Source organism: Fusarium proliferatum (genome assembly GCF_900067095.1).
Source record: "Fusarium proliferatum ET1 genome assembly, contig: FPRO_scaffold002, whole genome shotgun sequence".
NCBI lineage: Eukaryota > Fungi > Ascomycota > Sordariomycetes > Hypocreales > Nectriaceae > Fusarium > Fusarium proliferatum.
This window is the reverse complement of record NW_022194791.1, coordinates 3,995,309-4,014,870: the sequence shown is the minus strand read 5'-3', so window position 1 is coordinate 4,014,870 and position 19,562 is coordinate 3,995,309. Positions and strand designations below refer to the sequence as shown.

The following is a 19,562-nucleotide window of genomic DNA, read 5'->3' as shown; positions in this document are numbered from 1 at the left end:
GCGTCGACTTCAGCTCTCAGATCCTGGGTCTCCCCCTATTGCGCAGCTCGTGCGAGAGGCGCTTTGCAGTGCATATGCATCTCTGAAGTTAACTCAACTCAACTCAACCCAACCCAACTCGACTCAGTCCTCCCTCCCTAGTGTTTAGCGCAGTCGACGGTAAATGACGGATTTGATCCCGCGCCTGCAGAGCTATCTTACCGCTGCAGGTCGCGATTCAGCCCTCGCCCAGCGGCTGAGCAATATGACAACTATGCTCTCAGGTATACGCATCCGTGATGGAGTGGCTGCCACTAAGCACTTTGTGTGCAACCTAGACGCCGTGTCGCTCATACTTCTCACCGTCACCCTCGTCGCTTTCCTCGTCCCCGTCTTGATCCTCTTCCCTCCCGTTCCCGTGGATTGCAGCGATGTCCTCCGGCAGACCCACTCGCGGGCCGGCGTGGCCCTCCGAGACATGGACATCGGCCCTGGCAGATCGCCCGATCGCCGGCTCCCCGAGGCAGAGCCGGAAGGGAAGCGGGCTGTCACACACAGTCTGCGGGTTTTCCCTGTTCAGTCATGTCGTGGAATTGAGCTAGAGCGCGACGTTGTCTCATTCAAGCACTCAGAGTTTGATCGTCTGTATACGCTTGCTCGACGGGACTCTGAAGTTGGTCAGAAAGATGTTTGGCAAGCCATCTCACGTGAACACTTCCCGTTGCTAGCCAACATCGAAGTCGACCTCTGGATTCCTGATCCAGACAAGACAAGCCGCTTGTTGGGCCATATTGAAGGTTCCTTTCTTGTCCTGAGGTTTCCCTGGACAGATCCAGGACTACAGGGTATTCTGCAACAAGTCGCAGCCAAAATTAGCCACGGCTTGAAAGCCAGACCTGAAAAGGAATTCTTGTTGCCAGTGTCATTCCCAAACGAGGGAGAAATTCGCTCAAGAGGTTATTCCTTCGCTGAAGTCAAGATCGGCGGGGAAAATACTATAGGACTGAACATGGATGTTGAGCTTCCTGCCGAGCTGGCTCGGTATCTGGGAGCTGAGCAACAAATTGGGGTCTTCAGGGTAGGACAACTGTGATACATGAGGGCTCTGGACCAAGTTGATCAACACATCGACAGATTGAATGGCACTGATCATGATTTGTTACGTCCAGGGTATTCTGTGTTCCTGGAGAAACAGTTACCTGACATACAACATTATTTGAGGGGATACAAGTCAATTTAATATTTACGATCACATCACGCAATCAACTTATCTCCTGAATAATGAAGCACTTTCGAAGCTTTCAAGAAATTGCAGGCCATGCATGCCTTGACGTTACTAAATCAAACAATAACACATGGTATCCCAATGCCTAAAATACATCATACCTCCCCATCCAGCCCGACGCCTCATGTACAAAACCCGGTCTAGTCCTTGTCATACACTCATTCCAGACATGTCCCAGTTGCCGTCAACATCATTACTTCATATCCGCAGGCGTGAGAGCCTGCACCATACTGGTACCTTCGCTGAAGCGAGTGCGGAAAATGCGGTTCGCGTTCTGGAACATACCGTCTTTCAGACTGACGACGATGAACTGCGAGCCCTTGAATCGGGTCTTGATGAGACGACCGATGTTCTGGGTATGTGAGAGATCCAGCGCGGCATCAACCTCGTCAAGAATGTACATAGGGGCAGGCTTGAACTGGAGCAGAGCCATGATGAGAGATAGAGCAACCAGCGATCTAAAAGTCAGAGCATTAGCATTTGTATGTCAGTGATAGTCAGGGATTGCATACCTTTGCCCACCACTCAGTTCCGTCAAACTCTGCTTCCACACTTTACCAAGACAGACCTTGACCTCAAGACCATCGCTAATAGTCTTGCCCTCGGGAGGATCGAGCTTGGCAAAGCTGCCTCCGGGAAGCAACTCGGAGAAGATGTTACCAAAGTCACCATTGACCTTCTCCCATGTCTCGTGAAGTGCCTTCTTCTTGTAGTCATCCAAGCTGACGATTGTCTCTTCAATCTTACGCTTGTCCCTGATCACAGTCTTGATCATGTGCTTGAGCGACACCTCCTTCTTCTCAACACTGTCGATCATGTTCATGACCTTGGGGTTGATCTTCTTCTTCATGCCCTGGAAGCGCTCAGTCAAGTTATGTAATGTTGACTTGCACTCTCCAATGTTGTGGTTCTTGAAGTCATACGGAGTTCCGCTGCGACCAAACTTGTCCTTTTCGTCCGCAATCCAGTCGAACTCCTTCTCTAGTCGGGCGACCTTTTCGGCAGCACCTTGTTGCTCTTTGTGGAACTTCTCTACAAGATGACCAAGCTTCTGCATTTCGAGACTCTCCTCAGCAATGCGTGAGTTCTTGGAGCGAGTGGCATCTTCCAAAGCTCGAAGCTCGTCATCGAATTGATGCAGCTTGGCGCGTTCATCATCAAGCTGAGCCTGAACAGTGTCGTGCGTTTCCTGGAGTTCAGCCTTTTGCTCTGCTAGGTCTTGAATGTCTTTCTGCTGGGCCTTGATGGCGATCTCGACTTCTTGCAACTGTTCTCGAGCAGCAGACAAGTCGACACCCGCTTGCTCGGCGTCGAGTTGTGCACCCTGGAGTTCTTTTTGCAAAGTCTTTACGGCAACAGCGTTCTTACCGAGGCCAGCTCGCAGCTTATCAAGTGCCTTCTGCAGTTCGACGAGCTTGGCATCCTTGTTGTTGTCGAAGTCATTCATATCCTTCTCAATGGTCTTTATGTCGGCGATCGCCTTTGCTTGTCGAGTCTTTGCCTCGGATATACCCTCTTTGAGTTCTTGAATGGTTGACTTCATATTCGCGACTTCCTGAATGATGGAAGACGAAGAGTTGCCGCTGATCTGCTCCTCAGCAAGTTTGATTTCGTGGCTCTTGAGATCCAAGTCTTGCTTGATTCTGCGAGCTTGGTCCAGCTTGGCCTTCTCCTTAGTTATGCGGGCTTGGAGATCCCTCAAAGCACCTTCGGCTTCGCTCAGTTGACGAGTCAGGCCGTTGAGCTTCTGGAGAAGTACCAGAACACCGCTCGAGTTTGGTGAGCTTCCGCCAGATAGTGTACCAGATGGATCGTACGCATCTCCTTCAAGAGTGATACTCCTCATGCGCACGTTCGGGTCGAACGTGACCCTCTTAGCAGTATTTGCGTCAGCACAGATCAGAGTATTGCCAAAGACATACTCCATAGCTGCTGACACCTCGTGATCATAGCCAACTAAAGACAGCGCCAGATCAACCTTGCCAGGTGCGATGTTTTGAGCCGTAGCGATGGTTTGTGCTGAGGCTTTGAAAGCAGCGATCTTGTTGAGAGGAATGATAGTGACACGCTTTCGTAGCTTGCCCCTTTGTAGCAGCTGTGTACCTGTGACCTCAGTATCAACCACGACGTTGTATAGACGTCCTCCAGCGCAGATCTCCAACGCAGTGCCGGCCTGAGTGTGCTCCTTGTCAAGAGTGAATAATTGGGCGACAAGACCCTTGACCTTGGATCGATCAAAGTTGGGCACAGGATCCGCGTAGTTGAACTCTGTGTTGGCGACTTGACGCTTCAGCTTGTCAGATTCCTGCCTCAAATTGCGAACTGTTTGTTGCAACTCTGACTCCCTCTTGAACATCTGCTCTTCCTGACCAGGTTCGAAGCCCAGTCGACCAAGTTCTTTCTCTAACTTCTGGGCTTGTGTCTTCAGGCCTTCAAGATCGCGCAGAAGATCGGCGTTCTGCTCCTTCGCCTTTTCTGCACGAGGCTCCTCTTCCTTGACACGCTTTTCCAAATGCGCAATCTTGATCTTTGCTTGCTCTTGCTCTGTTGCCGCCGTCGTTGCACGATTCTTTGCATCTTGAAGTTGACCCTGGTAGCCGTTCTCTTGGCCATCTTTGGAGGCCACACCTGTCTGTAGAGTTTGAAGAAGTTCTTCCTTAGACTCAGCGTCTTTGTTTTGCTGTTCCAGGTCTTCTTTGGCGGCATCGTACCGAGCCTTTGCGTTCTCGAAAGCGGCCGTCTTCTCCTGGAGGGTGGCTTCCAACTCTGAGACCGTCTTCTCAACAGTCACCTTCTTTTCTTCTTCCTCTGCCAAGCTGGACTTCTTCAGATCAAGAATGGTGGCTAGTCGCACAAGCTCATTCGAGTGCTTTTTGGCTGCCTCCTCTAGTGCTGAAGCCTTGCCTCCTTTTCGAAGCTCCTTGTCTCGTTGAGCTCGCACTTTCTTCACATCCTCTTCAAGATGAGAAATTTCACTCTTCAGACGAGCTGCTGACTCCTCCAGATCGCGCCGCCTTTGCTTCTTTCCTTCGAGATCTGCTGCTGACTGGCTTAGAGAGTCTTGGTAGCGCAGATAATCGTACGCAACTACCACTCGAGTCAGTCTCTCCAGGTCGTTTTGAGTCTGCTGGAAGTCTAGGAAAGCACGCTTTTCAGTTCGCAGCTTCTCCAATTTGGGCTCAATCTCGTCCTTGAGGAGCTCTCGAAGCTCGACTAGCTTGGTTTCCTTCTTGGCCATTGTCTTGAGTGCCTTGTCTCGACGATCCTCGAACATTCTGGTTCCGGCAGCTTCCTCTATCATGGCCAAGATCTCTACAGCCTTCATATTGAGGACTTTTGTGATGCGACCCTGCATAATGAGGAAGTTGGGGCTGTTGATGTTGAGCTGCACCGACTGGAATAGGTTTTGCACTGTCTGTTGTTGAGCGCGGTGGCCGTTGATGAGGTACTTGGATGTTCCTCCAAGGACGATCTGTCGTGTAACACTAATGGTGGCATATTCTTCGAAACCGATCGGGGACTTTTTGGTTTCTCGATTGTCGAAGACAATTGTGACGCTGGCTTTTGTCACACCAGCCTGACCGCGCTTGTATATCAGGTCCTGTGGTTGTCGTTAGTATGTACTAAAGGTGGTCGAATCGGCGGTGACTGACCTGTAGATTTTGCGCTCGAACCGTTGACATGTTTGTAATTCCGAGAACGAAACATATCGCATCGAGGATGTTTGACTTTCCACTACCGTTGAGGCCGGTGATCGAATTGAAACTCTCGTCCCTGTATATGTTGGTTATTGTTCCTCGAATGTTTTGATAGTTGGCTTACCATCCTGAAATCACGGTACGCACGGCATAAGACTTGAAGCCCTGTAAAAAAAGAAAAGTCAGAATGGATATAGCAGGGAAATAGTATGAACCAAGTACTCACGTCAATAATTACTTCAATAACCCTCATGTTGGGCGAGGTTGAGTCCGCGGCTTCGTTGAATCTTTTTGCTATGTTTCGTCGCTCCGCATCCAAAGGGGGAGGGGAACGCGAAAGTAAACAAGAGAGTTGCGACCGATAAGGCGTTATCAGCACGTGTTGGCTGATATCATTAAATTGGCCGGGCGTTAAGAAAGGTACTTGAAGTTTAGCTTCGGCACAACGGTTATAGCCCTGCAGCTCAGATTGAGCTGTTATTAACTTCCGTAGAAACTATAAACGAATAGAAGCCGTTATATGCGCTTTATTAACCCGCCGAGGCCTATGATACTTTGTTTACATGCTTCTGTTTCATAAGAAATACATCCTCATCGTTCGCTGGCCGTGAATAGAAGCTTGAGTGAGCCCCACTACCGAGCTTGGAAATCCATCAACGCTAGTCCGAATTCGGCATACGGGTAAACATCCCTCTTTGTTATTGAGACCTAGCTCCTCTCGCACTTCGAGTTCACAACTTTCAACACACTAAACTTTTCGACTTCATCCCGACCTTCCAACCCGATGAGTACATAGCCAATATCACACGAACAATAGTTGATAATCAACTCCAATCATCTCCACACGCGCCCCTTTTCAACCGACGCAATGGCGGCCATGCGAGGACCGCGCATTCCAACCGGCTCAGCTGCTTGGGTCGCTGATGAGCGCGCTTCTGCCCTTCAGATAGTTGATGTTGAGGTAGACGAGTTCACATACGCGGCTCACAATGAGTTCTCATGGCTCAATGAGCACATGGCCAACATCTTCAACGAGAACGAAACGTACGCGTCTTGATCCTTGTTTTGACGCGATGCACTGACTGGCTGCTTGGTAGGAACATCGCCGAAACATTCAAAACACCTGGAAGACTCCGTGGCAAGACACCTCGAACAGCACGAAAATTGATCACAGAGCCGAGAGTGGTAAGCTTAGCCGCCAAATGTCCACAAATAACACATATTAACTCTTCGAAGCCCTTATCCAATGTTTTTGGGGGCACACCATCGAGCTCAGCAAACCGATTCGCGCAACATCTTCTTCTTCAGTCTCCCCAAAGGGAGCTTGTGAACCAAGCAAAGTCTTCTTCGCCCAGAAGACACGCCCCATCGCCAAAGTCAGCGCCTCCTACCTCTGATGGACCAGTCGAAGACGCGCCAGAACAGCCTTCAGATGACGCCCAAGCCATTCACTCGGACCAGGACGCCCACATGACCGTTGAAGAAGCATCGGAACCAGTTCCAGCAGCCAAATCTCAACCGGCTACGCAGGGCGACTCTGGCTATTTCGGAAGTCAAGATGTCAACCCTCCCAGCTTTGATCCCCTGGAGGACGAAGATACCTCAAATATTGACCCTGTTGCCTTGGATGAAGCCATTGCTTTCCCTCAGCCAAGTCCCTCACGGACATCTCTTGCCAAGGACCCCATCAAGACTTCTTCGCCGATCAAGACACAACAAGCGACAACTGACGTTGATATGGAAGAGGCTCAGGCCGAGCCCCAGGAGGACGAGAACGCCATCCAGGATGATGCACAGTCTCAATCTGATCGCCACAGCCCTAGTCCCGTCCGCCCGGGCTTCCGCAACAGCTTGCAATTCCCTTCTCTCCCTGCTCGTGAGCCTCTCACAGCAGGTAAGAGTATTGGCGCCAGAGCTTCTCGAACAAGTCATGTCGATCCTAAGAGGACGAGTTACTTGGGGAGAAACACAAGAGGAAAAAGCCTGGCAAGCCACGCAGAAAACAGTGCATCAGACGAGTCGGATCAAGACGAGATGGACGTTGATGATTTCCCTACAGTGCCTCAACAGCCTAAGAACGCTGAGGAGCTTGCTATCCACCACAACAAGACATACACCCAGATGCTACAGGACCGAATTAGTGTACTCGGTAAATCGCAGCCAAATGGAAGTCGACCCTCGAAGTCAATTCACAGCATTACCAACTCGCAGCAGCCACAACTTGTATCTCAGTCAGTACCTGAACCTAAGTCATCATCGCCCAGAAAGCTGGAGACCACAACAACTCCAGGTGCTTTCCCCGAAGACGAAGATGATGATTGGATTGTCCCTCCCACTACACAACAGCCTGTTGCTCCTACACCCACAAGGCCGTCACTTTCTAAGAGCCGAACTGCCGATGTAATGGAAGGAATCCACGGCAAGCAGACTCTTGGATCTTTTGACCTGGATGAAGACCGTGACAGTATCCGATCACCGGCTCGGGCCAACAAGCCCCAGCGACCTGCATACCTTGGACACTCCAAGTCTGTATCGGTGCCTGCTGTTCCACTTATCCCAGCTTCGGATCCAGAGGAGGGAAGCCCATTGAAGAAGACGATATCGGTAACGAACGCTTCTGTGAGACCAGCCACTGCTGTTGCACCTTCTTCCTCATCCCCCTCCAAGTCTCCAACGAGGCTCTTCCGTGACAGTCCTCTAAAGCATCTCAAGAACAAGATGTCATCCATTCTCAGCACTTCCAAGGGCCTGATCGCCAGCAGCGCAGCCCTGAGCGCCGAAGGCAAATCATCCCTGCTCTCGCCATCTCGAGCTCAGCTTGGAACTTTCCCTGATCCTTCTTTGGATTCAATCGTTCCTAAGGCAAGCATTGACTCCCACAGGAGTGGCGATACTGTTACCGATCAGCAGTCAACTGCACCTCGACCAGTTGCTAAGCGCACAAGAGCTTCAGTAGAACGCGAGAAGGAGGAGAAGAGAAGGGAGAAAGAGGCTAGAGTCCAAGCTGAGCAGATGGAGAAATTGGAGAAGGAGCGCGAAAAGGAAAGGGAAAAGGCCAGAGTTTTCAGCAAAGAGCAGGAGAAGCTTGCCAACATGGAAAAGCAGGTCGCTGCCAGGAAAGAGGTTGAAACACCTGCTCCTAAGGCTACACCTAAGCCAACCCGAACCAGCCCGCGAAGGGCAAAGCCTCAGGAGGAGACAGAGGCCAAAGCCGCTGACCAGGAGCTTGATATGGGCGATGCACCTGCTTTGGTACCTCCTCCTTCTGCTCACAGATCCGCCATTCCCGGTCAACTATCTCGCCCCAAGGAAATGAGGCGAATTGCGAAGCCAGGCCGAGAGCCAGCGGCGAAGACAAAGGCGACACCTACCGTTCACATCAAGGTCAACACTGGCTCACAGTTACACCCTGGCAACTCTGTTGCTAGCGGGTATCAGGACTTTGGTGCTTCGACAAGCTCTCAACCTCCTCAAACAATCAGCAAGGCAAGCAAGGCCTCTACACAGCCCAAGCAATCTGCACCAAACTTTGGTGCTTCTACCGGATCAAATGGGCGGCCTAGAGGTCTCGATTTGGCTGCACAGAAGAAGGCCAAGATTGAGCGCGATCGCGCAGCATTGAAAGAGGACAAGAAGAAGCAAGAAGCCATCCGTCGCCAAGAGGAAGAGCGACAGAAGCGTGAGAAGAATGCCCAGCGTCAAGCAGCTCAAGACCGACTGGCAATCATTGAGAAGGCCAAGAAGACCCCTGCGCCGCCCCCAGCTGTTCGGTCACAGCCAAATGGTCCACCTCAGTACAGTCTACAGCAGGACAAGTCTGCTTCGGTGCAGCGAGAGGGACCGCCTCGTCCTCCTTCTCGTATGAACTCTGGAATCTTCAGATCGCAAGATGACATGGGACGACCCGTCAATGCTAACTTGACAAATGGTTCTAAATCTGGCCCCAAAAGGCCACTTCGAGATGCTAACGAGGATGGACCTTCAAGACCTCCACCTGCACGTGGACCTCAATACCAGGCAAAGGATGCCAAGCGTCGTCGAACGAGCGATGACTATGCTGATGAGCTTGATATGGAGCAGCCTCCTAATATCAAGGGACCTCCAGTTCGTCCATCCAGCGCTCTTAAGAGGGTGAGCAATCAAAGCGTGTCTTGTATTCCAACAAAGGTTAACAAGTACCAGGATCTGCAGACGAAGACTCTTACGAGTGGCTATGTTTCCCAGGCTAGCGCACAGAACCTATTCAAGACTGGCGTTGCTCAGAGTCAAATGAAGGGAGGCAACCCTATGGACATGGCTCAGATTCACAAAGGGACTATTCCTTTCGCCCCGAACCCCAACCCGGCGGGACCTTCTTACAAGACACCTGGACGTCCCGGTCCTGTCAATGGAATGAAGTCTGCAGCCAAATCTGTGCCAAGATCATCACCGCGATTCCAGAATGGCGAGGCCATTGAGCTTCCTGAGATCCAGACAGATGATGAAGATGAGGACGATGATGAACCGCAAGCGGGTACGGTCGCAGCATGGGCTAACTCCCCATACATTCGAGATGCCCTCTTTAGACAGGAAGATATTGACCCTGCGTCAATCTTCGGTCCTCCTGCGCCCTTGAACATGGAGGAGGTCTTCGACAAGAGCAAAGACAGACACCACAAGTTCCGTGCCCGAACATCCAGTGCCAATTGGAGCGGCACAGATCGTCTTACTGAAGAGGACATCCGAAAGAACCTGGCTGCCAGAGACAAGCTCAGACGTGAGGGAGGCTGGTCTTACGAACTGAGCAAAGATATGATGTAATGGCATATGCATGTGATACGGATACTTGATGAAGTCAATTGGGTGTTCAGAGGGATTAAGCTTAAGAAGCGGCAGCATGGCTACGTTAATGAAACGGAAAAAAGGGAGCGATTGATTGACTCTGGTCGAGTTTGGCATATGGGCATCGGATGCAGCAGATTGAGCGCATTTGTGATAGATGAGATTGCATTTTGACAATGGTTGGTTTCTGGATTGGCGCATGGCGAAATGGAATAGGGTGCCTATCAAGGCTACCGAGGAGGAAGAGATGAACGAGCGTTTAGTCAAGCAAGACGTATAATATCGCATGCATGGAATACATTGTTGGGGCGTTTGTACATTGAATTATCGAATGAGAATCATTATACGTTTATGGCTCCGAGGAAGTCCGATTGCTTGTGATGATGGATTGGTAGTGGAGTTATAAATAGCTTTCCAGCCTCTCCAAGGGGGAAACAAAGTTGACTTTTGCTCATGATAATTCCCCACCAAGAAACGAGACGTTATTGGAAGATCAACCTTATCTGCAGATGCGGAGAGCCATGGTCTCAACAAATTCTTAGTTAACCGTTTTCACATGTCAGAAGCACGACGGAATAGGACCCAGAAAAAAAAAAACGATAAGGAACTGTAGGCGAGGCGAGGCGAGACCTCGTGCAAGATTCTATTTGATGCGGTTGTTTCATGATATGGCATTGCTCCTCTCTTTTCCTCTCGCCTTTTCTCATCTGATGGTTTTGTCATGAGGTCTGTATGAGAAAGTTCCTTTACTTAAAAGTCAAACCATACTGCCACATCCACATCATGACTGATTAGACCTAACCCTCACTTCATCACCGAGTTAACCTGACGACGTTCTATTGTTTTCTCACTTCCACTCTCCCGAGACCTCATTCATCCCTTAGCCTGCAGCTCTTGAAACATGGCGTCTCATCTCAGATCATTTGCGCCATCTCTGGACGAGATTAAAGTCGACCAAATCACCGAAAGCAGGATCTTCAACGTCGTCTCCATGCTTCCAAACTCACTCCCCGGGCCAATTCGTTTTCTCAGACGGAGTATCAGCTTTCACACTCTACGTCCAGGTGTGACGGTATCTGGGTCACAAACAAAGCCTCGGCCTCTTTCAGAAGCTGATGTCTCGGCTACAATGGCCCAACCACTCCAGACGGACATGGTAAAGCACTCCGGTGGATTTGTCGAGTCACGAAACTTGAATCCTCAGCCGATGAGTCGAGTCCTTTATTCGGAAGCACCAGAGGATGAGCCAGTTATGCGAGCGGCGTCTGGCGTGCATTGGAAGTTTGCACGACAAGGTAAGAAACTTAAGGACCAAGAAATAGGTAGTGTTTTGTGCTGACATGGTCCAATAGGAACGAACCTCGTCAATATTTCTATTGATGGAGGCAAAGCTGCTGTAGCAGAAGAAGATGTTGCGTTTGAGCGAAAAGCCTTTGTTGACGGGGTGACATATCTTCTCAAAGCTCTCCCGCAAGAACTTGACGAAGGCGAACTCAGAAGAATCCAATGCGCATTGCCAGAGCAAGTCAACTTGTCAGATATGGCTCTGGCTAGAGCAGAATCCGACTCACAACGCGTTGGTCCTAGTCAACCCCGTTCAATCATTCACCGCGGAGTCCAAATGACCGTCGTCAATCTCATCTTCTTCCTCAGCTTCCTAATGCCATATCTGCTATTACTCGTTAGATGCGCAGCTCGACTGGAGCGCAAGTACAAGATCTCCGAGAAGGTCGTAGGTCACGGCGTGGACTTGGTCAACTCAATTGGCAAGCAAAGCGCTTCGTTGACTGAAGCAATCGGGCAAATGAACGATGGCAAAGTTGCTCAGGCTCTATTAGAAGTGTTTGTTTGGACTGTTGATGGTGTAACTCAGGGTATCTCGGATGGACTCGGGGAGGGTCTTTCGATGGTGGGGTCGAAACCAAAGATGAGTGACTAGAGGCCTACAAGCTGCTGGAGAGAACTTGCATCAGAGGGAGTTATCATTGAGGATTTAGACATAGAGATAGAAGGATGTTCATTGGCTAGCGGAGTTTTGTTTTGATACTGGCATTTACATAGCATAAGGTACTGGACATTGCACAAGACCATATACAGTTCATACTCGGGGATTTTCTTCCATCTTCATCTTCAATGCTGAGCTAGTGGCAATGCTCCAGGACCCTTACAGGCCTCTTCGCCTCTGGCCCGGTGCTGACCTCCGGTGGAGCACGTGACAGATCCGGGATCTAACCCAATCAGGGTAGAGCCTCGCTGCCAATTAGACGATAAGATAAGGTAGCGCTGTAAAAATTTCATTTTTCCCAAAAGTAGCAGCGCGCGACCCTTGGACGCCCGCCAATCTTCATCCAACCTAACCTCTTCTCATATTATCATCCTCTCTTTTTTTTTTCTTTTCCTCCTCCAATTCTTGCTTCTGGGTCTGTAGTTTCTATCAATCGCAGAACCGGAATCTCAGCGTCGATTCTTGTCTTTAATACCCGGCATCATGTTTCGATCCAGCCTTAGGCGCTGTGCCACTCAGGCCAGATCCGCCGCTACAGCTGCCCTCTTCACACAGACTCGAACTGCTTTGCCTGCTGTTCGCCGTCAGGTCTTGACAGGCCACTCTTCTATCGCCGCCATCAGCCGAATTGCTTCCATCACACGCGCTTACAGCACCGAGGCTGCTGCTGAGCAGAATGAGAATGAGTCTGAGTCTACTCCTTCAGCTGAAGCTGAGCCTGAAGTTCGCTTCGCCGATCTCCAGGGCATTCACCCCAACCTTCTCAAGCCCATCATCGACGACATGAAATACGATACCATGACACCTGTTCAGGCCAAGACCATCCAGCCTGCGCTCAAGGGAACTGACATGTGAGTTCTTTTTGCATCAAGTTAGAAATATCGTACATCAGCTAACATTTAATCAGCGTTGCTCAAGCCAAGACTGGTACCGGAAAGACTATTGCATTCCTTCTTCCTCTCCTGCAAAGAATGATTGAGGAAGACAGCACACTCGCCGACAGGAGCGCTAGACGTCAAGCCCGATCTGATGATATCCGTGGAGTTATTCTCTCTCCCACACGAGAGCTGGCTGAGCAAATCGCGGTCGAGGCTCGCCGATTGGTTTCACACACTGGCCTCGTCGTTCAGTGTGCTGTTGGTGGCACTGACAAGCGCGGCATGCTGAACCAGACTCGACGACAAGGTTGCCATCTTCTTGTCGCTACTCCTGGTCGTCTGAACGATCTTCTCCAAGACCCCGGCAGCGGCATTGATGCCCCCAACCTGGCTGCTCTGGTCTTGGATGAGGCCGACCGAATGCTCGATGTCGGCTTCGAGAGAGAGCTCAACGAAATCATCAAGTGCCTCCCCAAACCTGAAGAGAAGGTTCGCCAGACCATGCTCGTTTCTGCCACAATTCCCGACAGCGTCATCCGGCTGGCCCGCAACATGGTCAGAGCCAACGACTTCGAGTTTGTCCAGACCATCCCCGAGAACGAGTCTCTTACCCACGACAAGGTTCCTCAGCATATCGTTCCCGTCTCCGGATGGTCTCAGGTCTTCCCCACCCTCTTTGAGCTTCTGGAGCGCGAAGCCGCAACAATCAGGGAAACACCTGGTGCCATGCCCTTGAAGGCTATTGTCTACTTCAATACCACTGCTTTGGTTGAACTGGCTGGCGAGCTATTTTACCAGCAACGCCAGAATGCTAAGAACGACGGCACCCCTTATTTCTCTTCCTATGTCATGCAGTCAAAGCTGAGTCAACAACAACGCCAAAGAGCTGCCGATAGATTCCGCGAGGCCAGATCCGGTGTCCTTCTTTCTTCTGATGTCACAGCTAGAGGAATGGATTTTCCTAATGTAACACACGTTATCCAAATCGATACTCCCCGGGAACGTGAGTCTTACATTCACCGACTTGGACGAACTGGTCGACAGAACAAGGAGGGCCAAGGCTGGTTGATCCTTCCCAACTCTTCCGTCCGTAGCGCTCGAAAGATGCTTCAGGGTCTCCCCATTCAACAGAACAGCTCTCTCAGCAGCGCTGAGACTGACGTGGCAGGAGGTGAGACTACTCCTCACCACGAGAAGACCAAGGCTCTCTTTGGTACTCTGCCTCGTTCAATTCTCGCTACAGCCTATACATCCATGTTCGGCATGGCCACTGACAAGGCGACAATCGCCGAAGAGGTTAATGAATGGACACGTCTTGGCTGGGGATGGGAGAAGCCCCCGTCTGTTTCCTATCCGTGGGCTCAGAAGATGGGATTAGCCAATGCGCCAGGCATGCACTTTTCGGAAGCCGGCCAGCGATTTGGTGATCGATCTGGTGGACGGTTCGGTGATCGATCCGATGGATACTCAAGCCGAGAAAGCAGTGATCCCTTTGATTCCATGGCAAGCAATGCCCGCCGGGATGACCATGGACGTGGCAGATCTGGTGGTTTTGGCCGCGGAGGCTCAAGCGGTGGTCGCTCAGGAGGCTTTGGTGGCAGCCGCTCGGGAGGATACGGTGGTGGCCGTTCAGGAGGCTACGGTGGTGGCCGCGGTGGTGACCGAAGCTCTGGTGGCCGCTCAGGAGGCTACGGCGGACGCTCTTCATTCTAAGTGGTGAAAGACACTCCGTGAAAACGGCGAAAATGTACGGATAATAACAAGACCAGATACCTATGACGGATGGGATGTGTATGACTTGTACTTCGATTGGGCATTTTTGTATTTTATACTAGTGTAAGATATGGGAAAAGGGGTTTGGTTTATAGACATGTCTGCAGGCGTCACTGGGTATTCTCCACGACAACTCAACTTAAGAAATGATGATAATCTGAATAACAGTCTTGCTCTGTGATTCTCTGGCTTATTGTGTGTGGTTATTTGACCAGCTAGCAGACTTGCACATTGATGAACTCAACCCATGGAATACATCCCAACGCCTGATATACCAAAGATATTCGTAGATACGCTCACTCCAATCAACGCCAAACTAATAATGCTTAACATCATGGTATTCGTTGTCCCATCAGCATATTGGCGTCCCACAATAACACTCTCTCGTCCCAGCCCACAGAAGCCACCCAACCCCCCATACCAAAAAGACACCAGTCTACTCCTGTGACAAACTCCGTATGTCGATTCATGATTCCCATCTGACTTCCTATTGCTGGTCCCATTGGCGGAGCTTGCTGCTGATTCGAACCGTCATTCCATAACCGAACTGTCATGTCGTAACTGGCACTTATAAGAGTGTCGCTCGAATGGGGACTCCATGATAGACGCCGCACAGCATATTCATGGCCCTGCATGATTGACAACGGACCTCCGTTAGGGTTCCGTATGTCAAAGGTTCGTAGAACTCTGTCCACACCACCTGTAGCTATCACCGTGTCCCGGTACTTATTCCAATCGTGGGCAAGAATCTCGGCAGGCGCAGAAGCTCCGGGTGACGGTTGCGGTCCGGAAGCGTGGACCGGTATCGTCGCCGTGAGGTGGTACTTTGCCGAAGAAGGTGTTCGGAGGTCAAAGATTCGGAGGTGGGAGTCGGAGGAGACGGCAGATATCAAGGCGGGGTTGGAGGGGCAGAACGATGTGCTGTAGGTACAATTTCCGATGGGCAGCGTCTTTATCGAGTGATTTCGCGTCGGTGACCACTGTGAAGTGTTAGAAATATAGCTTGTGCATAAATGGTGTTGGTTGACGTACAATCTTGACTGTGCCGTCCCATGAGCTCGATATGAATGTATCCTTGGTTATAGGGTTCCAACAGACAGAGAAGGTTTCTCGCTTATGTTCGTGAAAGTTCATAATCGGAAAATCGTCAATTCCCAAGTCAAACAGTTTCAACGACCCATCGCCACATGCAACAATCAACTGGTTCTCGTTGATCTCGGACCAAGACAAGTCGTACAGAGCATCGTTTGTATCGAAACTGCGACGACGAAATTAGCTTCTAGTAACACTTCATAAGTCCAGCAACGGGACGTCGCATACGTTTTCTCAACTTGTACGCCCTGCGCCGTCAGAGCGAGCGCAAAAACCCGACCATTGCCCACAATGCCAAAGTTGGCAGAAGTCGCAACGGCAATTCGCGAGTCGTAGTACGGAGAATACTTGACGGCGTAGGGATTGTACCCTTGGGTTCGGAATTCTAGCATTGCAGCCATTGCGCTGAAAATTGGTCTTCAGAGACCGCGCGCATGCGTTAGCTGTGATATTATGGTAGAGCAAAGAAAGCTACGGTGGACAATGGGCTTGGGCTTGTTTAGATCGCAGAGCTTCCCCTCGAAGCTATACTGGCATGTGCCTCGGTTTCGGTAATCTCACAAGCCCGCGGGGCAGAGAGTATCGCATTTATGTGGCTAACCGGATCATGCGTCATCTGCGGGGGGTATGTGATAACCGGAGTCATTCTAGTCACGTGGTTTCGTGTCTCAACTTTTCGGAACTTTCGCGATATCGTGTCACCAACCGCCCCTCATCACGTCTCCCAAACTGCGAAATGCTGGCGCATCTGTCAGAGAGCACTTTCAGTTACAGCGTATAACATATGCTATTGGATATACTGAAATCAAACTATGAAAGCTTTTTTGACTCGTCCCAAGCGGAAATCATCTCCAGAGCTTCAAAAGGAAATCGCAGAACCAGAAGAGTCAACCGAAGTCAAGTTGGCTTTGTTATCGTCTTTGCATCCCCCACTTGATCAGGAAACTCTACTAGACATCTTACTAGCGCATGATGGATCCGTTGTTGAGGCATCGGCGTCGCTTAGAGTCCAGGCTCCGGTGAAGAAGGGCACTCGAGTTATTGGATACCAGCAGTCCTTGAAGCAATATGCAACCCCAAGTTACTCGACATCCTTGGATTCTACACCTAAGAAGAAGAAATTAAAGTCAAAAGCCGGAAGCACATTGCACCTGTATGATCCGGAAGACGTGGCTGAACATACGCCGTGCACGATTATACACAACTTTTTACCGGCTGAAGACGCCAACGAATTACTCCAAGAACTACTTGAAGAATCAAAATCGTTCGAGAAGATCACTTTCCAATTATTTGAGAACGTAGTATCAAGTCCCCATACGTCAAGCTTCTATGTCGAAAGCTACGACGAGATCGAACGGCAGAAAACAGAGTACCACTACAACGGCGGTCGACTTACGGTAAATCTAGTGATCGCTTCTACTCACAGTCTTTGATTAATGATATACAGGATGTCCGGCGCATTACACCTCAGCTTATCAAGGTCAAGCCAAAAGTCCAAGAAGCTGTCAATTCCGAGATTCAGAAACGAATCAAGACTCGATACCCTGGCGGGAAAAAGTTGAAATATCAATCTCCAAATCCCTGGGTCCCAAACTCAGCATTTGTTAATGCATATACCGGCCCACAGCAGAATGTCGGATGGCATAGCGACCATCTCACATATCTTGGACCTCGCGCCGTCATCGGGTCTATTTCACTAGGGGTTGCCCGCGAATTTCGTGTCAGACGTATAGTACCCAGAGACAGCGATGCGAAAACGGTCCAAGAGCAAGATGCACAAGGTCAAATATCAATACATCTTCCACATAACTCTCTTCTCGTGATGCATGCCGAGATGCAAGAAGAGTGGAAGCATAGCATCGCGCCGGCATTATCGATTGATCCACATCCCATTTCTGGCACGACGCGTATCAATATTACATACCGAGACTACAAGGCAAACCTACACCCACGATCTACACCAAAGTGTCGATGTGGGCTGCCGTGCGTCTTAAGAGCGGTGACGAAAAAGAAAGAGAATTTTGGAAAATACTTTTGGATGTGTTATGCCAACTCTCCCGGACAGGAGAACTGCGGGTTCTTTCAGTGGGCTGAGTTTGATGATGATGGGAATCCCCTGTTTAGAAAAGGAGCTGGCACCAAGACTTAGGAATTCAATACAACCCTTATCTAGCCAGTTCTCGTTTCTTCTCTTAACTCTTGTATAAGTCTGATGCAGTGGAGCCCCTTTGATGCTTGGTTTCTCTAACTGAGAGAGCCCATTCCTTTTAAAGCCTCTTCAGACGTTGGTCACAAGTGTACCAACGAGATACACCATGGCATTCCATATAGAATTGGCACTTTCGTTTACAAGCTGATCAAAGATTGGAGCCTCAAGACAAAGATCAGTATTTGCCACAGATACCCCACCATATGGCATACGGAAGAATGTCGATTTGATATGACCGTGACTGAAATGGAATCAGTCGTGCTGGCCCAGCCAGTTCCCTAAATACGCACTTCTGGTTGCCTATGATTAGGTATCTTGAAGTTTGAAGCTAGGCATCCTCCAGATAATGGAACATATAAGCTCCCCAAGCTGACAATCAAATCCACTGAACCCATACATATTTTATGGTAAATTATGAGTGTAGAGATTTAGAAATTTAACATTGAGTGATCCTCATGTAACAAATATACTCGCAGTATTCGTAGGCCGTGATCCAGTCCATTCTTTTAGGGCACCAAATCGGCAGGCCACGGCTAGCTGAAGAAGATTGGCATTATCAAAATAAGCTAGATAATTCCAGCGTGATATTACAAAGGTTACTGATGCTTTTACCATTGATTCATTGCATGGGTTGAGTAAATCACCTCTGTACTGGAAGCATTTACGACTCCCTTCACATAGCCCTGGGAATATTGGCAGATCGAATTACCCCCACTTATTCAGCCTACCAATGGGGAAATTGTATCAACTAATGGGAAGGTGTATACTCACTGGAAATACATAATGTCTATCTATTCAAGCCTTGGGTGGTGATCCAGGCTGATAGGCCTTCTACCAATAATGGTTGCTCTGCCTTGTCGAATTGCCCTGAACAGCCAATCTGAAGCGCCCAATCGAAATCAATTCAAGGCTTCTGAAAACTGGTGGTTGTTCCTTGTGTAACGCATGGCGTTGCTAACTGTTGGATCTCCGTGGGATGCTCGGTCACTACCAAACAACAGCTCATTGACTTTGGGGGCGAGATTCACGTAAAATATGGGCCGTCTCAATTGGACCTGCCATTCTTTGAAATTCTTGACCTAGAATGGCCTTGTTTCCCAGCCGCTGTCGATTCATCATGTTTCCGTCGAGTCCTGGTAACGATTTTCAGGGGTTTTGTGAGCAGCCGTACCACCAGTAAGGCACCAGATCATTAATGAGCTCAATGTTACGCCATTTTGATCAGTAAGCGCTAGCATTTAATTTATTTATTCCAACGGATTTGCATGATTTTATGGTGAGGCTCCAGCTGCCGAGGATGTGCTCCCCCTATTTGACTCCTGACAAGTTTTTATTCCACAAATACTCACGTAGCTTGCTTGAAACTATCCTCGATATGAACAGAGCATATAGATATGAAGATACAGACCCGATCTGATTGTCTTAGATCTATTCGATCTGCCCCGCAGCATCCGCAGATGCTCTTATTCATGTGACTTGGATTACCCAATTGCCCCATTCAGAGTCTTGGAAATCTAGCCTAATCGGCTATTATGATACCGAAAATAGCTACAACAAAAGTTAATATTCAATAGTTTAGGGCAGTAGTCTATCTACTATTTAGGTAGTAGATAGTGAAGACTGGACATATTCCCCGTACCTGGGTAACTTCGATCCGACCTGATATCCATTCATGCATGTCTAGTAGTTATTGAATCATCAGTTGAATTGGGTTCAGTCCAATCAAATAATAAGGTAACCAGTGCTTACTGCAGTCGCGGGAACTCACTAAGTTCAAGTTTAAGATATGAGAAAGCGTTGTCCGGTTTCAGAGCTTCTGATT

General features: G+C 49.6%; 7 protein-coding genes across 7 annotated transcripts; 5 read left to right on the top strand and 2 right to left on the bottom strand.

The window, feature by feature from the left end:
- Positions 1-244: 244 nt before the first annotated feature.
- FPRO_02483 (uncharacterized protein) lies at positions 245-1,072 on the top strand (the record flags this gene model as incomplete). Its single annotated transcript, XM_031227411.1, has 1 exon — positions 245-1,072. One exon carries the CDS (start codon positions 245-247, stop codon positions 1,070-1,072), a length of 828 nt encoding a protein of 275 aa, XP_031077850.1.
- A 385-nt stretch (positions 1,073-1,457) lies between these two features.
- FPRO_02484 (putative chromosome segregation protein cut14) lies at positions 1,458-5,215 on the bottom strand (the record flags this gene model as incomplete). Its single annotated transcript, XM_031227410.1, has 5 exons — positions 1,458-1,722; positions 1,777-4,865; positions 4,918-5,038; positions 5,087-5,127; positions 5,189-5,215. The coding sequence occupies 5 exons, from the start codon at positions 5,213-5,215 to the stop codon at positions 1,458-1,460; spliced, it is 3,543 nt and encodes a 1,180-aa protein (XP_031077849.1).
- Positions 5,216-5,830: 615 nt separating this feature from the next.
- FPRO_02485 (uncharacterized protein) lies at positions 5,831-9,762 on the top strand (the record flags this gene model as incomplete). Its single annotated transcript, XM_031227409.1, has 4 exons — positions 5,831-6,006; positions 6,060-6,147; positions 6,199-9,093; positions 9,145-9,762. The coding sequence occupies 4 exons, from the start codon at positions 5,831-5,833 to the stop codon at positions 9,760-9,762; spliced, it is 3,777 nt and encodes a 1,258-aa protein (XP_031077848.1).
- A 922-nt stretch (positions 9,763-10,684) lies between these two features.
- Positions 10,685-11,722, top strand: FPRO_02486 (uncharacterized protein; the record flags this gene model as incomplete). The annotated part of the gene is made up of 2 exons (XM_031227408.1): positions 10,685-11,078; positions 11,136-11,722. The coding sequence occupies 2 exons, from the start codon at positions 10,685-10,687 to the stop codon at positions 11,720-11,722; spliced, it is 981 nt and encodes a 326-aa protein (XP_031077847.1).
- Positions 11,723-12,271: 549 nt separating this feature from the next.
- FPRO_02487 (putative dead-box protein precursor CYT-19) lies at positions 12,272-14,379 on the top strand (the record flags this gene model as incomplete). The annotated part of the gene is made up of 2 exons (XM_031227407.1): positions 12,272-12,639; positions 12,696-14,379. 2 exons carry the CDS (start codon positions 12,272-12,274, stop codon positions 14,377-14,379), a joined length of 2,052 nt encoding a protein of 683 aa, XP_031077846.1.
- A 392-nt stretch (positions 14,380-14,771) lies between these two features.
- On the bottom strand, positions 14,772-15,932 carry FPRO_02488 (putative peroxisome biogenesis factor 7; the record flags this gene model as incomplete). The annotated part of the gene is made up of 3 exons (XM_031227405.1): positions 14,772-15,419; positions 15,472-15,697; positions 15,760-15,932. The coding sequence occupies 3 exons, from the start codon at positions 15,930-15,932 to the stop codon at positions 14,772-14,774; spliced, it is 1,047 nt and encodes a 348-aa protein (XP_031077845.1).
- A 411-nt stretch (positions 15,933-16,343) lies between these two features.
- Positions 16,344-17,680, top strand: FPRO_02489 (uncharacterized protein; the record flags this gene model as incomplete). The annotated part of the gene is made up of 2 exons (XM_031227404.1): positions 16,344-16,928; positions 16,979-17,680. The coding sequence occupies 2 exons, from the start codon at positions 16,344-16,346 to the stop codon at positions 17,678-17,680; spliced, it is 1,287 nt and encodes a 428-aa protein (XP_031077844.1).
- Positions 17,681-19,562: the final 1,882 nt, after the last annotated feature.